Below are 18,309 nucleotides of genomic sequence, written 5' to 3'. Positions count from 1 at the left end.
AAGCATTATCATGGGCCCATGTCACCAGCATCCTGTGGGGTGGGCAGGGGTAGTGCTCAGAGGTGATTACACAGCAAAGCTGTAATCTAGTCCTACTCTGGAGGGGTGTTTAATTGGGTTACCCCGGGAAATAGCGTGGCAGCTGTGCTTCGGCTCACTAGGGGATCTGTTTTCAGAGCCACTCCAAGGAAGAAGGGCCTCTTCTGGCCAAAAGAGGTTTAACTTCCGTCTTCCAGACAAATTCTCCCTGTGCGAAGAAAAACCTTGATCCCATAGAGTGGGTGGGACTGATTTGCCAAAGAGGGCACAGGCCGAGACACTGCCACGGAAAGTGTGCCCAACAAGAGTCAAAAATCAGACCTCAAGAGCCCAGTTCAAATCATTTCTGAAAACCTCTTTGGCCCTCTTTTGGGAAGTTTCAAGTCAAAACTACTGCCAACAAGTGCAGGCCCCCTGTTAGATACAGCAACACCCCCCTCGGCTCATCAGAGCCAAGATTCTTATGTATTAAAAAATGAGTGAAAACTGGTGAATGATTCCCTTATGAATTCTGCTCTCATGACAGCTGAATTCTGTCTAATGGTATCACGATGCTATAACAATACCTGCAGTGAAGGTATGATGATCAATAAAGAGTCAAGTATTTAATCAATAGTAAAAACCGTAATTCCTAAGTTCATTCACCATCCACCTTTGTCTCAGTCATAAACCATACTTCGGAAAACACACACACATGAGAAAACAGGATGGCGGGGATTGAGATATCTGAATAATTTTCATGACTCTTGTTCATTATTTCTACACAGAGGGAACTACATCCTCTATGCACAATGATCACGGAATTCCCGGTGTAGATTTAACGCAAATGGAGCTAGGAGACTCCCTCCTACCCAGCCCAGATGATCTATGCTTAAATCCTATGTCTGAATTAGTAGGCACGAGTGTAATAACCTAAACTGCCCTTCTTCAAGAGCCGTATTCACACCGAAAGGAAACCAGGGGCCTTGCACACTCCTCCTCCAGGGAGTGTCAAGCTAGAGATGATTCCACAGCAGCTATGTGATTACACTACCGCCTCCCTAATGAGGCTGCAAAGTGTCTTTAGGTCTCCACGTTAGGGGCACTTGCAAGCGCTCTGCTTGGCACAGACCCATGGCCGTTCGAAGCCGTGGACTAATCACACCGGCCGGAATCAAATGGGCTGGAAGAATTCTCAGAGACTTGGCTCCGAGAGGAATGTAATTCATGCAGAAAAGCGCTGTCAGAGCGAGGCCGGGAACCTCGTGGGAAGAAAGCAAAATAAACAGTTCAACAAAGAAAACAAAGAAGGGCCACTAGCCTTTTCTAAAGCTTGAGTACACTGAGACTTTCAAGCCCCCCCCCCCGCCCCCCGCCCCCCAGCAAAGACCTCATCAAAGAAGACCCTTGCAAAGCAAACAGATCCAAAAGGCTGTTTCCTTGGATGCTCGAGGGGAAGGGCCCAGACCCGGCTTTTCAGTCTCTGCCATTCAGAACCCTCCTGCCTCCCTCCTCCCAGCAAACAGAGAAACCACAAACAACAATAGCCCACAGAACTGGACAGTCCCCCGTCGGCCCGGGGCCCAAAGCTGGGGCAGGTGCGCAAGTCAACCCCACTGAAAAATGGCACACGCACCGCGGCGTCCGACTGGCCCTCCCGAGGGTACCACCGGCCTGGGTCACATCCACACTCCAGAGATGAGGGGCTCAAGGGCTTTGGCTTCGAAAATCCGCACAAACAGCACGTGACGTTCACCACGGGGTGAGGCTGCGCCTTGGAGAGACGCCCTCCACAGAGCTCAGTGCAGCCTTGGGCCCAAAGCAGAGCCTCTGCTTTCAGCACCCCCCTCACCCCACAATCCCCCCCGCACGAAATTCCACGATGTCCAGCAAAGTCTTGAATCGGACTCTTCTTCCTGTAGTCCAGTAACTACCTATAGCTCAGAAGCCCTGAAATCCAAAGACGGAGCGAGCAGATCCCGATCATTAAAACAAGATTAAAATACTTGAGGCTGCCCTTCTGTTCGCCTCTTGACTACTTCCATTAGGAAGAGGATCACGAAGTCTTTTATTGACTAAGCTCAAGGACAGGCTGAGATTACCGCGAGGAGAATGGACAGACTTGGGCATTGTCTGCCTGTGTATTTATATATGCATATGAGTGTGTAAATACATAGAGTGTGTGTGTGTGTGTGTGTATACATGTGGGTATATGTGTGAATAGGGAAATAATGACAGTATGTAAAATAACAGAAAGTGTTTATTTTAAATAAAGAAACCCAACATGTTAGGTAATATTCACACAATCTCATATAATCCTTATTTTAATGTGCTATGTCCCAAGCAAATACAGATGGAAACACCTTTGAAAATCAGAGACCCCTTTGGAAGTCTGATCGCCTTTGTTGCTGATTTAACTTCTGAATTTGTCCCTGAAAACTTTCACCAGGGGCCTGTAAGATTTATGTTGGAAACAATGCCTGCTAGCAATACGGAGATTTTGTTTTGTGGGGGAGTCAGAGATCACGATGAATGGAGGCATTTTGGTAAGCCGGGGAATGCTTTCTTTGGACTCTGTCTTAAAAATGTAAATCATATTCAAGCAACAGGGTCTGGTGATTTGTTTTGCAAATGAGGCAGATGATTTCACTGCCAGCGCCTCTCTATTCCCACCCCCTAGAGTCACGATACTGTTCATTTCTGACGACCTTGGCACTATCTGGCTACTATCTGAATGCACCTAGAACTGTATTGGTTGGTTTTCTGGTTAGTGCCTAACTCATTCCAGCCTGTAGGAGATACACATGAACCTTGCCGGGCCCAGAATGCATTAACTTAATGCACTGAGTTAATGTAACTCAACTCCCTCAGGGATTACTGGGACCCCGGAGTGGGATCAGGAAGCTTAGGAACAATCCACAGGCCCCCCAAAGCGAGGAGCACTGAGGGACCCGTACAGGTGAACCTCCAAAAGAACGACTTCAAAGAGTTCTCTGGTAGCCTGGCAGAGAAAGGCTCTGGTGTTGTCACTGCCACGGCCCGGGTTCAATCCCTGGCCCAGGAGCTTCTGCATGTGCAGGATTGGCCAAAAAATAAAAAATAAAAATAATAATAATGACTTCAACTGCCACTCCCACACTATTCATTTTTGTATTTTTTTTTTTTTTTTGGTCTTTTTAGCTATTTCTTGGGCCGCTCCCGCGGCATATGGAGGTTCCCAGGCTAGGGGGTCCAATCGGAGCTGTAGCCACCAGCCTACGCCAGAGCCACAGCAACGCAGGATCCAAGCCGCGAATGCAACCTACACCACAGCTCACGGCAACGCCGGATCCTTAACCCACTGAGCAAGGCCAGGGACTGAACCCGCAACCTCATGGTTCCTAGTCGGATTCGTTAACCACTGTGCCACAACGGGAACTCCTCATTTTTGTATTTAGATGTTCAGAGAGAGGCTAAGTTTCTATTCTCTATAACAGTCCCAATGAAGAATTTTTAATGACACTGTTACCTCTGTAGTTGGATAAGAAAGTTTTAAACATCTATAACTTATAAACTTATGGGATGTTTCATTACTCGGCATATTAGTGGCTGGATACTAGAAAATCTAAGGCTTGAGGTTGGAGGTCCTTATTTATATATTTGGAAATGTACAGTTGGCTCTTTGCGTCTAGGGCTCCAAATCTATGGGTTCAACCAACCATGGATAGAAACTATTTGGAGAGAAATTCCAGAAAATTCCAAAAAGCAAAACTTGACATCATAGCATGCTGGCAACTATTCACATATCACGTCCATTGCACTAGGTATTGTAAGTAATCTAGAGATGACCCGATGCATATGGGAGGATTTGGGTTCTATGCAAATACTACACCATTTTACATAAGGGCTTGAGCATCCTCAGATTTGGGTACCTGTCGGGGTCCTGGAACCAACCCCCCACCGGACACGGAGGGAGGACTGTGCCCTCATGCCCTATTGTGTGCTTCCTGCCACTTCTTACCTTTCTGTATTTTTTTCCATAGCTGCATAGAGGGAGAGAGAGAGACAGAGTGGGAGAGCTGAGACGAGTGCAGGGTACAGAGCCCGCATCACACGTGGTGTCCTTCCATACCAGAGTTACAAAAATTGATGCAGTGTCACCAGTTCTGCCAGGTTAATGCAGGCGGTAAGCATGGGGCCAATAAGCCATTTAAACTGTCTAATTTTTGCCCAACGGCAATGTAATATGCCCATTACGCTTCTGATACGACGTTTATAAAGATCACATCGAAAGGAAAAAATGGCCACTTTTTTCCAGATTTTTTTTCAATAGGGTCATCAGAGGACGAGTCTGAAAACAGGTCTTCTGCTATTTTTCCTTTTAGGCTGAGTGGCCTTGGATCAACAGGGATGTAAAAATCTCGCTAATTTGTTACTTAGAATTCAGAAAGTTAGCGGGCAGATTCCTGGAAACACTTTTGCCATCACTGTATTTTTTGGAGGGATGAATTTTGCTGGGGGTGGGGTGGAGAATGCAACAGTAACAAAAAGAAATGACTGACAGGCAGCCCTGTGTCACCGGCCTTTGTTCCCCTGGGGAAGGGTCTGAAATGAACTGGGCTTGCTGTGCTGCTATAGGAAATGGCCTGTCTTTGTTTAGATGGAAAAAAGCAGGTTGCTACCTAAGGGAGGGTAAGATGACCACGCAGGAAACGCCGAGGGCCGCGTGGGCCTGGGCAGTATTGAGCACCTAAACCAAAGCAGAAAGTTGTCCCCTCGCTGGGAAAAATTCTATTCAAGTTCAGCGTTGCCCCATGCATACTTTGAAAAATAAATACAACGATGGCCGTACACTTCTGTTTTCTTTGAAGCCAGGCTTAACATGAGTGGCAGCATTGTACTCAAAGAAAAAAGTCTGTTACAGCCCAGTACCCCCCAGGCCCCCGCAACAGGCTGGACAGCAGGCTCTATAGAGCCGGCCTCTTCCGGTTCAGTGGCCTCGAATACCTTCAGTCAATATCTGCTCCCACCCGACTGCTGAGCGCAGCACAAAGGACATCGGAATTTACCCAAGAAGCTGGCGCTCAGACTCTCTGAATAGGCACCGTAATTAGGGCCTGCTTTCTCTGTAACCAATGACCGAATTCAATATTTCAGTCACTAGAAATATTGCACAACAAAACCATTAGATATGGAATGGATAAACGACAAGGTTGCTCCTGCAGAGCACAGGGAACTGGATTCGACACCCTGTGATAAACTCTTATGGAAAAGAATACACGACAAAAGAATATACAGATGTACGTGCAACTGCTTCACCTTCCTGTACAGCAGAAAGGAACCCAACTTTGGAAATCAACTCCACTTCAGGAAGACAGATGTTTCAAAAAAAGAATGATGGCAAAGCAGAAAAAAAGGAGTATCTGCCCTTGGAGCACCATTTATGTGCGTCACGTTCATTTCCTAACGCAGAGTCAAGGGTGGGCGGGTTCGCCTGGGTTTATGCCACAAGTTCATTAAAGGTTTTTAAGGTCAGGAGGAGAAACGTATGAATAGCACGCTACACTGGACACTGTGGATGCAGGTGGTCTAACGTGGTGCTCAGAGACGAGGCAGGCCCGTGGGGACCCGCTCTGTGGCACAGGGAACTCTACCCAATATTCTGCAATACTCTTTAGGGGGAAAGCATATGAAAAAGGCTGGATGTGTGTCCATGTCTAAGTGACTCCCTTTGTTGTACAGCAGAAATGCTCGCCCCATCATGAACGAACTACACTTCAATACAACCTTAAAAAGTGAAAAGCAGAGAACCACAATAAAGCAACTATCGCAACAGTGTGAGTCCCAGGATGGTTTCGGTTTCCTGTGCATGTACAAGTTGTGTATACCCTACACTGTAGTCTATTAGGTGTGCGAATAGCAATGAACGTGCTTTCATGCAACACTATTTTATTGCTTAAAAAAAAAAAAGCCCGCCATCGGTGAGCAAAGGCTGTTGGGAAGATGTCCCCATAGCCGTGCTCAAGACAGGGTTGCCACGAACCTTCCATTTGTAAGCATGGAAAGACCTGTGAAGTGCCACCAAGTGAAGCGCTGGGAAACAGGGTGCGCCTGAAATGTACTATGCCAGCACACCATCACACCCGAGCAGTCTCTGTAACCTTGGGGGGAGGGCCCGAACCCTGGGGGGAGCAGGACTTGCCTTTGTTCATTTTAAATTGTACTGTTCAACGCGTCGGAACCAGTAAGGCTCCCCCCACAAATACAAGGTTTAGCTCCATCTCCGCCCTGCACTGGGGGCTTTCCTTGGGAACAGAAAGAATGAAGTCACGAATATGCGTTAGGAGATCCTCGCGGCGTTTTAAGCAGAGGGCTGGACCGGAGGCTGCCTGCGAGTGAGTGAGTACCCGATCGACACCACCAGGCAGAGGACCAAACTCACACAGGACGCGCGTTCGGGAGGGAGCAGAGGTCAGAGGGCACCTGGGTCGTCACTCTAGTCATCTGCCTACTTTCTTTCTCTGAAGCTTTTACCATAATGATCTATCTTTTCTTAGAGCTTTCTCTGCCTGGACAGAAATGTATTTATTCACACACCAACCTCGCCACGTATCTCTCAGCTCTCCACCTGAAAAGGCAGCCCTAACCATGGGGGCAGAGCCTTGCTTACGGCCAAGGGGCTCTCTTTCCCGGCTGATGTGAATGACCCACGTGTCCTGTCCTCTCCCCAGGTGCCAGGAAGGGACTGCATGTGGTGGGAGGAACAGCTCTTCTTACTTAGATGGAATAATTCCAGTGAGTCAGGCAGCCTTGGAAAGAGCCGCACGGACTCAACTAATAGAAAAAAAAAAAAAAAGAGCAGCCGTAGAACAGAACCTGAGAGCTCATTTCCTCCGGGAGAGAAAAGAGAAGCTGATTTTCTGAAATGAGCTAGTAAAGTGGCTGGTGAAATGCGTCAGCCTCTCGGAGCACCGGCCTGGGAGGCAGTGCTGCTCACATCCGCAGCACCACACAAGGGAAGCTCAGCTCCTCCGGTGAGAAGGTCTGTGGGGTGCGAATCATTGTCATGAGTTAGTAACTGAGGCGGACCCTGCTTTGGAAAATGAACTGCAGAGCTCAGCAGGAAGCAAACGATCAGTCCAAAATTCAATTCACATTGGTCCCTAAATGAGAAAACTTGGACCAAAAAACAAACAAACAAAACCCAACAACAAAAAAACTGTACGTAAAAGATCGGTATTCTTTTTTCTCAAGTGAAAGTCCAGAATGAGTGTGGAATGTGAAGCTGTAATTTGGTTTTCTATGAATACACTAGATCTAGTTTTCAAAAGAAAGTGTGCTTAAATCAAAGAAAAGGAAAAGCAGACACTCGAAATGTACATTAATGCGAAAGGTCACCTGAAAATACAATGCTTGGAGTTCCCTTGTGGTGCAGCAGGTTAAGGATTCGGTGTTGTCACTGCAGCAGCTCCTGTCCCTGCTGTGGTGTAGGTTTGATCCCTGGCCTGGGAACTTCCACATGCTGCAGGCTTGGCAAAAAAACACCAAAAACCAAAAAACAAAAGCACCTCTTTCTGGGGGAGAGGGATGGGATATCTTAATTGTTTACATTTTCAAGTAATTTTAAAACACGCAGTCATCGTCAGCTAGAAAAACATCATCCGTAGTCACAGGCTACAACATAGGTTACCCACTGCCCTGATGGCAACCACACAGAGCCTGGAACAGAGAGAAGCTCACGAAGAAGAAACATCCCCGAGAAACTACTACCTACGTGGCTACGGATCCGTGCTGTCATTAATGCTCAGAGCAAACAACAGAATAAAAAAGTACTTCATGATTGCTTTTTTTTTTTTTTTTTTCTAGAACATTGTCCTGTTTTTCCAAATGGCTTTTACTAAAACATGGATTCTGTGGTCAGAGCAAATAAATGAGTAGAGGCTCGAGAGAGAGACAGTTCAGTTGCCTACTGAGCCTACGTCCTGGTGCATTCAGTGCGAAAAAGCTTTCAGAAGAAAAAGGGAAATTGCTGATATCCAGTGTTTCTTGGTTTTCAAACTCCTTGAATTAAATAAACAATGCAGGAACCATACATTCTAAATGACAGCCTTCACGCGACAACTCCGGAAAAGATACTGCTTGTAAATCCCGAATTGAAATTCACGATTTTGAGTTAAGAAAGGAAAGACTAATAAATTCTAACATTATTTCCTGTCCTGTATTTAACAATTTAAATTTCCATACTCTGTCTACACTGCCTAAGCACAAACTGTGGATAACACTGTCAAGAACAAATTGGGGAAGCTAAAGGCATTCTATTTAACAAACTGCATTCTTCCACACGAACGGACGTATTTCCGTACATATTTATAAGGCTTGGAGGTTATTATTAGGCTGTAATTGCAGTTGTTCTAACACCTAATAAGCCATGGTTGGAAAAACAAAGGCAGGTTAATTTGTGATTTCCTCTACTCATTCAGAGGCAAATTAAGTGTCAAACAGCTAATACAGAACATATTTCATTTTATGAGATTTTAATTTAATTCTGCACCATATCGTTGATGCCTTAATATAGGGTGGTTTATCTAAAAAGAGGAGCCATTTATAAACCTCTTTCAATAGAATCTTTAATGATAGGATATGATAGCATAATTATCGCAGGGCCTGCCATCCTTCTAAACAGAGGTCTGTTGGCACTTCCATCAGCACCACAAATCCTGTTTCCAGAGACTTACAATTTAATTTTTAAAGTTGGCACCAGAAGAACAATTATGTGTACAGAACAATGAGGCTCTCCCCCAATGTTGTCTTCTTATAACGACAAATATTTATTCTAAAAACTTAGCCACCTCCCTTGATGTCACCTTCTAGAAGATAATTATAACGCAAGCATTCTGGAATTCAGCTTCTAGATAAAATCATTTTACTCTTCCAAGTTACTGCTTTACCCCCTCGGCAAAGATGCACTTTCAAGATTTCAGGGACCAAGCTATTTGCTGAGATTGCCCTCTGCTCCTACAAGGATCTGATCGCGGGCATCTATGTTTGCACCTCAGAGGGTGACAAAGCAACCCAGGGATTCGGGACTGAGCCAAGCCAGCATCTCTTGAGAATTTGCCACGATCCAGCCCAACTGTCTCTAATGCTAACTCCTTCTGTTTTTTAAATTTTTTTTTTTTTTTGGTCAAGCCCATGGCATGCATAAGCTCCCAGGCCAGGGATGGTCGGACCCAAGCTCCAGCAGTGACCTGGGCTGCTGCAGCGACAAGGCGGGATCCTTAACCCACTGTGCCACAAAAGAACTCCGCCTGCTCCTTAAGACCATGCTTAGAGCACCGTGTTTTCCAGAGCACTCCCGCAAAAGTGACTTCCTTGAACTCTGCCTGCAACGTTGGCCAGGCAGGTAAGGCAAGTAACCTCGACTCCACGCAATGAAACCAACATGTGCACGTGAGACGTTGCCAGAGCCCAGAACAGGCAAGTGTCTGGCCAGAACGGGATTCCAGCTCTCCCCGTGCTGGTCCGCCGCTTCCCAGCTTGGACACCTTGACCGGGTACTCAGTACCTTTCAGAAGTGCCCGGCCGAATGATGGGCAGGGGCTGCTAAACAGTCACTAACCGGGTAAGACGATTCAGCTGCAATGAAGGCACACACTGGAGTTCCCATTGTGGCTCGGCAGAAACAAACTTGACTAGCATCCTTGAGGATGCAGGTTCAATCCCTGGCCTCACTCAGTGGGTTAAGGATCCGTCATTGCCGTGAGCTGTGGTGTAGGTTGCAGACGTGGCTCGGATCCTGCATTGCTGTGGCTGTGGCGTAGGCTGGTGGCTACAGCTCCGATTCGACCCCTAGCCTGGGAACCTCCAGATGCTGCAGTTGCAGCCCCCCCGCAAAAAAAAAGCACAAAGTGCCCTGAGGAGCAGCCTCTGGGACAGCCGGCAGAGGTGACATGTGAAGCAGGCTTTGAAGGTGAGGAGTTTAAGATGCAGGGAGGGAAGACCCCTGCGCCAACACAGAGACAATGTCACATTATACAGGCACAGAGGTGCTTCGGACCCCAGCCTCCCGGAGCCTCCTTCCTAAGCTGTGTCTGCCCAGGGCACCGCTATGATGAGCAGTCGCAGGAGACCTGAGACCCACCCACCACCCCTGTGCTCAGCAGCGACTTGCCCTTGGCACCAACCAGAACTTCTCTTTGGAGGCTCAGGGTTACCTCCCAGCCTCACATCATAAATCTTGGCTACCTAACTATACAGCTAGGTAGCCAAGATCAACTTAGTCAATTGCTGGTAAATTATCCTCAAATGTAGCTGAAAAAGCGCAAGTACAGTCACCTCTTGATATCAGAACAGCATTGTTTCTAAGATCTTTAAAGGATACAAAACCCACGGACCCTCAAGTCTTTTATACACAATGGCAAGTATTTGCATATCACCTATGTACATCCTCCTGAATATTTTTTTTCTTTTGTTGACCGTCCCCACAGCCTGTGGAAGTTCCCGGGCCAGGGATGGATGCTGCGCCACAGCAGGGACCAGAGTCACAGCAGTGACAACACCGGCTGCTTAACCCACTGCGCCGCAAGAGAACCCCTCCTCCTGGAAAGGTTCAATCACCCCCCTAATTAGTTTCAATACCCATTACAATGTAAATGCCATGTAAATAGTTGCCAATGTGCAAAAATTCTTGTTTTGCTTTTGGGGACTTTGGGGAATGTTTTTCTCCAATATTTTCGATCCTTGGTTGGTTGAACCCGCAGATGCAGAACCCTAAGACACAAAGGGTCGACTATAGTAAAATTTGTAAAACCCAGCACAGCAGGCATATCTGAAAGGCTAGCCCCTCCCCTGAGGACTCTCCAAACTTGACCTGCTATGTCTTGGGGGTGTTTTTATCACTAAAGACTTATTTCTTTAGATACAGCAATCAGGGCCGAGAACATATGGTGTGAGCTATGTGAGGGCATGGAAACCTAGGGTTTTTGTTTTTTGGCTTTTTAGAGCTGCACCCACAGCACATGGAAGTTCCCAAGCTAGGGGTGGATTTGGAGCTGTAGCTGCCGGCCTACACCACAGCTCACAGCAACTCCAGATCCTTAACCTCATCGAGCGCGGCCAGGGATCGAACCCATATCCTCATGGATACTAGTTGGGTTTGTTACCACTGAGCCATAACGGGAACTCCTATAAAATGATTTTTGAAAGAGTGAAGCAAGCACTTAAATTCCATAGAAAATCTGATTTAAATTACTTGATCACTGGGTGTCCCCTGGTGACTCAATGGGTTAAGGACCCAGCATTGTCACCGCTGTGGCTCAGATGCCTGCTCTGGTGAGGGGTTCGATCCCTGGCCCAGGAACTTCCTCATGCAGGTTCGGCCAAAACAAAACTTACTTCCTCACTGCAGAGACCGGAGTCTGGGCGAAATCAGCTGTGCGGGTCTCCCAGGCCCCGTGGGCTCTGGCTGCTCAGCGCCACAGGTCAGATCCTCGTTGGAGATCCTGCAGTCACCTCCGAGGCGCAGCATCTCAGTAGAATGGGATGCATCCCTCGGCAAGTTGCAGTCTGAACTTGGAATTTCTTTCCCTTTGCATGGGTGGAGGGGGGCTTTAAATTGGCCTCTTGGCTTTACTGAGGGTATTTTTAGCAGGCTTCGAACCCTGTAAATACTTACTCGTGTTCCAGTAAAAAGTCGAAGCGTAAGTCACAAGTTTCTGCATTCTCTCTCTCTAAATACCCACTTCTCCTTTAATGCTTATGGAAGTCTGAACACAGATTTATTACTTACCTCCAGGCAAATGTGCTCTGAAATTACAAGTCAGTAATGGGAGATGGATCCAAAAAACCGTTGGTAAAATATTATATGTGTACTTGGGCATAGAGTTAGGGTTGTTAATATCAATTAATTCTGTTCACAGAGGAGGACTTGTTCTAAAACAACTTCATTTTTCTTTGGCGTATGTGTAATTACACAGCTGTAACTAATAGCCATGGAGATGCAATCTACCATCCAAATAACCAGCATTATTCTTCAAAGTATCATGTGGGCTTTTCTAAGTTTACTGTCTCAGAAGGAAGGGTGATTACCAGATATGACGAAATGTAACGGCAAGGCCATTCATAAAGGCCCCCCTGCCCCCCACCCCGAGAGTGACCCCAGTGATTAGAGGAGATGTCAGTTTTCTGGACGGTACTGCAGAAGAGCAGGATGGCATTTCAGTTTAGGGAAGGGGCGTGCTGCCCCCTGATCTCCCTTCCCGCCCCCTCCCCCCCAAATGAGTAAGATAACATTTCTTTCCGGCAGATTTTCTTCTTCCTTTTCCAATGTGTGTTATCACTCCCATTCCTTCCCTTTATCTTTGTGTAAACCACGTGCTCGATCCCATGTGCCGTTTTGTTTGGGTGACACTCCCATCCATCAAGTGGCGGCTGGTGGACGCACCACAGGGGCTATGAAAATGCACCATGAAAATTTCATTACGATTCACTGTGATCCCTGGGACCGGGCTTTCCCGTAACACAGATCTGAGCACGCAAAGCTTCAAACCTGCTTTCGACATATCCAGACTGGTAACCTTCCATGAGGCCTCTATTTTTAATGTAGTATTTACAGCCCATGGAGCACGCGTCAGCAAAAATATATAGGAAATACTTGCCAGCCCCCTAGTGTGACAGGCATTCTTCAGGAAGCAGTGGGGATCTGCTTCAGTGAGTTCGGGAACAGACAGGCGTGCTGTATTTCAAAAGTAAATCTTCTACTGCTAACACGTCTTCAAAGCCCAGGAGCGGTGCTGGAAACAAAAATCCCCGGACGCGAAAGCCGGTGTTTTGTGCTTGTTCCTCAGCGGGCGAAGCTGTGATACTCACACGTGCAGCGGGGGAACCGGAGACGGATCGTAGTGGTAACGGCCCTCGTGGTGTCTCGCGTCGATGGGGACCGGAGGGTGGAAAGCAGGGAAGAGGTGGGGAGGGTCTGAAAGAGAGAAAGACAAAGTCCAGCCTGTATGACCGAAGGCTTTGAAGCAGAATTCCAATCCGCGAAGCCGCACGGCCGCGCGGTCTTCCCAGCGGAGGCTGCATCCACCGGGAGAATCTGCGGAAGAACCGCTTGAAAGTTCAGGTCCAGGCAGGTCAGGCCACCAGCACCTGAGACAGTCAAGCCTCCAAATGCAGCCCAACGCCGGACAGGAAATCCGGACCGAGGAACGAGCGTGCCCCCGCGCTGGCAGGAGGGCCGGCCAGGGTGCAGGGCGGAAGGGAGCCGCAGAGCCCAGACCCGCAGACCCGCGACACTTTCTCTCTTATAAATTACACTCTGTCAAGTGGAGTTTAGACAGAGACGTAACATCGCTCCCGGTTTGCTCCCATACCCGTGATGCTTTGTAAGGAAAGGAGTCCTTTTGAAGGTCTCTGCTCATTTGTGAAATGAATGTACTCACATACATGCACAAACATACACACACGCGCACACAGACACACACTTGTGAATTTTTTTTCACAGCTGCACCTGCGGCACACAGAAATTCCTAGGACAGGGGTCGAATTGGAGCTGCAGCTGCAGGCTGACGCCACAGCCACATCAACACTAGACCCTTGCCCCACTGAGAGAGGCCACGGATCGAACCCCTATCTTCACGGAGACCTGTCGGGTTCTTAACCCCCTGAGCCACAACGGGAACTCCACACTTTTGAAAAATGTTAATGCATGCTCCCCTCCCTCCATCTAGTCCAAGGTCAGGCCTCCAGAATCTCAATACAAGGGCAACAAACCTATAAGTCAGCCAGAGGAGTGCTATGTGGTCGACAGAGGGAGGTTTGGAGCAAACTGAAGGTTCGTGTTCTGCTGCCTCAACTTTGACCTTGGACCCACAGCAGCCTCTCGTCCTGCTCTGGCTCAGTCTGGTGATCAGTGCTTTGGGGGTCTCCTATATGCACGACTTCAAAGAGTTCTTCTACCCCAATGACTTGTAAGTTGCCCTGATTATCTCTGACAAATCTGAAAATAATTTTTTTTCTTCTATGCAGTGATCCACTGCAAGAACTCAAGGTAGTTTTACCCTGAGAAGCCTCACTGATGCTTCTCAGCTGTTCCCAAGTTTCAAGAAGCAATAAAGAAGTCCAAACTCAGGAGGTGAGCCTCCAGGGCTGCGAGCCTGCGAGGACAGCAAATACAGCACGACTAGAGCTGCAAACGTGACCTTCCGCATCGGGGCGTCCTGGCAGCCATCATGCTTCTAGTGCCCAAAACACCCCCAGGAGTTGAGGTGTGCAATGAACATGGCTCAGAAGGGCTTCAAGATATTTCTCAAAGTCTCAAGATTTGGCCTCGTGTAGCAGCCAGTACAGGCTATACCACAAGAGGCACTGCAAACAGGCTCTGAGTGATGGCTGGAAAAATGGCACGGAACATGCCCACGGGGCAGGGGAGGGGCTGCGTCAAACTTAGAGTCCATGAGACACACCCCCCACCGTGAAGTTCCTTAAGTCCTGGAGGTGGTTATTATATGTGTGTTTCATTTTCATCCCTGTATCTTTCTCTTTGCCAAATTTTCTTCAAAGAGCATCTCTGAGAATGTAACCATGACAACGTTTGTTGATACCTTCTTTTCCTTTTTTGGAAACCTTGCCTCTCCTGCCTTACTTTGAGAATCTAAGAATACGGTTATGAGGAAAAAAAAAAAAAAAAACAGGAGAGAAAAACTATCAACATATAGCAGTACAGCACTCATACAACCGTGGAGGTACCCAAAGCTGAATTCCACCCAGATTTAGAACCTAGAAGAAGAGGTTCTACGGTTCTGGAAACGTCTGGATGATTCGTTGTATTTTGTGCTTGATATGAGATAAAGGGGTGGAGGGAGAAAAGGGATCCCTGCGGGATTGTCTCATCAGTGTCACTGTGATAATTAGATGTACAAAATGCTGCAAATTCGACAGGTGAGGAAGATGCTGACTACCAGATCTCACTTCATACTTTTTATAAAATCTACATGAAAAAAGCAATTCATATATAATATACATATGTATGTATATTTATATGTGTGTGTGTGTGTGTGTGTGTGTGTGTTATGGCCACACTGGAGGCATATGGAAGTTCCCAGGCCAAGGACTGAATCAGAGCCACAGCTGTGACAATGCAAGATTCTTTAACCTGCTGCCCGGAGCCAGGGATTGAACCTGCGCCTCCGCAGCATCCCGAGTCACTGCAGTGGGATCCTTAACCCACTGTCCAGCAGCAGGTACTCCCCCCAAAGCAATCACATTTTAATGCGCCACTATGACTTAAGATAAAAGGATGTTGGAATTGGAATATTTTGGTAATACAAATCTTGACAGCTGGTGTGCTAGGTCTGAAAGTTTACCCAGCCACGTCCCACATAACCCAGGAACCCTCCAGAGCCAAAATGTCCTATTTTATGTAACTGGTGTGGAAGAAAATGATGTCTCCTTCCCCTTCTCGTCACAACATAAAATTGAGGGGAGTCATCTTTTTCATGAGTTTGCAAGTCTGACACCTCCTCAGGGAATGTTTCCTGATTTTAAATTTTGAACAGGCATGAATGAATCTTTGCCGTTTAGGGACAGGTGGGTTGGGGCTCGTGTGGGTCGGGGCTCAGGTGGATGGGCAGCAGACTGGGGTGTGGCTATTTCTCTTCCTCTCCTGTTAGTGGTCGCTGCTGATGTCATTAAGCTTTGCCTCCAGCAGACTTCAAACTTCACAGGCCATGGGCTCTTGGAAACTTGAGAAATGAACCTAATAGAACTGGATGTAAATTAAGCATCCATACCTGCTGACCCACCTCCTGAGGTTCCTCCCACGCATCACTTTAGATGGCGTTTTGAGAAACACTGTGACAAGCGCGTGAGGCTTGGGAGATATTTTCACTTATTTCCTTCCTGGCTCTTGGCTGTGTTCTGAGTGATTAAATTCTCTCCACTAGATAAGTGGGTGTTAACTGTGTCTGCTTTTCTCTTGGTAGGTGCAGCTATGAATCGCGAAGAAACACAAATCCAGGGAGTTCCTGTCGTGGCACAGAGGACCGATTAGGATCCATGAGGTTGCAGGTTCGATACCTGGCCTCACTCAGTGGGTTAAGGATCCAGCGTTGCCATGAGCTGTGGTGTAGGTCGCAGACGCGGCTCAGATCTGGTGTTGCTGTGGCTGTGGCATAGGCTGGTGGCTACAGCTCCGATTTGACCCCTAGCCTGCGAACCTCCGTAAGCCATGGGATCGGCCCCCGAAATCGCAAAAAGGCAAAAAAAAAGAAAAAAGAAACACAAATCCAGATTTTTCATATACACAAGCGCTCAAAATGTGTGGTTTTATTCAACATCCAATATATGCCTCAAATACCTAAGATGTAACAGTCATTAGCTTTTTCTTTCTTTCTTTCTTTCTTTTTTTTTTTTTTTTGTCTTTTTGCCATTTCTTGGGCTGTTCCCATGGCACATGGAGGTTCCCAGGCTAGGGGTCGAATTGGAGTTGTAGCTGCCAAGCAGCCTAAGCCAGAGCCACAGCAACGCCAGATCCGAGCCTTATCTGCGACCTATACCACAGCTCCTGGCAACACCGGATCCTTAACCCACTGAGCGAGGCCAGGGATCGAACCCGAAACCTCACGGTTCCTAGTCAGATTCGTTAACCACTGCGCCACGACAGGAACTCCTGTCATTATCTTTTCTATGAGTATTCATAATAAAGTTGTAGTGATTATATGCATAGGAGGTGAAAACCAGGCACATAAGTCTATAAAATCAAAAGTATGTACCCAAAAGCAGTGTAAATCTTTACCCCAAGGAAAAAGAACTATAAGAAAAAGGTATTTCCATCTTCTTGTTTTTCAGAAATTATTCTAACAGGATTTCAATCCTCTCTCTCTCTCTCTCTCTCTCTCTCTCTCTCTCACACACACACACACCCTCTCTCTCCTTCTTTCCGAATGAGAGACAAAATGGCCAAGCACTGGAAATATACTGAAGAGGAAAATATAAGATACAATTCCTGGGGCATTTTGGAGTCACTTCTCCCTGTTGAGTGTGTTTTGTGGGTGTAAAAAGTTAATTCCGACTGAAAGTCTATGACATGTCTTACAGCACTTTTTGTTCAAAGTGTTTATTTATGTCCCAAGGAAATTTATGAATATCGCATTCTGGAATTAGGTTACTTAAAGAACCAAAAAATATGGACAGGATCTGATCAGACCAAAGACAGCTGATTTTAGTCTCAGCATTTTACTATGTCTGTTTGTTCCCTTCTTGATTTACTTGAAACTAACTCCTCTTGGACCGATCACGTCTGAGCCAACAATTACCCCCGGTGTCAGTTACAGTGGAGATCACACCTCTGACGCCGCTTTCTGGGGAAACGCAAGGCACAGCCCTCTTCCCATTCAAGACACGCCTGACCACAGCTTAACAGCATAAACGAAGACTGCAAAGCAGGGCGACCGAGTCCTTTCACATAGGTGGCATCACCTGACATGAATCCTAACACGTCTTAAACAAAACAGCTCCCGAATCCAACCCTCGAATGCTGAGTGCGTCCCCCGCATCTCGGCTTGTCGTTTCTAGGGCGTTAGATGGGCCGTATATTCCATCGCGGGCCCAAGAAGCTGTCCAAGAAAACCCACACGACAAGCACAGCCCCGTGTCACCAGCAGCCACCATCTTGCTCCACCTCCCGGTGTATTATTTACACATGAGCAGCACAGCTGTGGAGCATCATAACTCACGAATATGTGTCATCGGTTACCGCGGCACAGCCCCTCTCCGGCTCTGGCCCTTGACAAAACACCCCTGGATGACTTTTCCAAAGTCAGGCGAAAACTGCTGAAGCAGAAGGAAGTGCCACTAAACCTGGCTCCCTCCTATTTATCATACAATTTCCTGACTGATGGCTCCACAAACCAGCTGCTAAGTGCTGTGTACTCTACTGTCAGCAAACTAACAGGCTAAATGGAAGACAGGGAGAATAATGTGCAGAACTGGGGGAATCAATTTTACTGAAGGAATTAAAATTCTACCAGGTGGGGGTGAGTCGGCGGAGCAGCGGTAAGCAGTCAGCGGTACATGCGTTTGGCTGCAAAGATGATTTATTACAGACTTGCAAGAGGTCTGACGATTGGACCAAATTCCTCGTAGACTCAATGGAGATTTGAGGAGGGCGTATTATCCGAGGCGCCAGCGGAGGAGTCTTTAAACCCCATAAATGTGTAATTGGCTCGACACGTGTTTAAATGGAAATGCACAGTAACAGCATTTGCGCCGGGCGTAGTTGTTAGCATGCGATTTCACGCTGGCTGTCGTCAGGTG

The 18,309-nt window shown here is 47.2% G+C and overlaps 1 protein-coding gene across 4 annotated transcripts in view; it reads right to left on the bottom strand.

Moving 5' to 3' along the window:
* GLI3 (GLI family zinc finger 3) overlaps positions 1-18,309 on the bottom strand; it is a 294,444-nt gene that overhangs the window by 115,698 nt on the left and 160,437 nt on the right. For all 4 annotated transcript variants that reach the window (XM_021078943.1, XM_021078945.1, XM_021078944.1 and 1 more), the window contains one exon: positions 12,865-12,970. In XM_021078943.1, the coding sequence (XP_020934602.1) occupies positions 12,865-12,970 (106 nt within the window). The remainder of the gene's footprint in view (positions 1-12,864; positions 12,971-18,309) is intronic.

The sequence above is a fragment of the Sus scrofa genome, chromosome 18 (genome assembly GCF_000003025.6).
Source record: "Sus scrofa isolate TJ Tabasco breed Duroc chromosome 18, Sscrofa11.1, whole genome shotgun sequence".
Taxonomy (NCBI): domain Eukaryota; kingdom Metazoa; phylum Chordata; class Mammalia; order Artiodactyla; family Suidae; genus Sus; species Sus scrofa.
The sequence above is the reverse complement of the archived record's forward strand: the minus strand, read 5'-3'. Positions and strand labels throughout refer to the sequence as shown.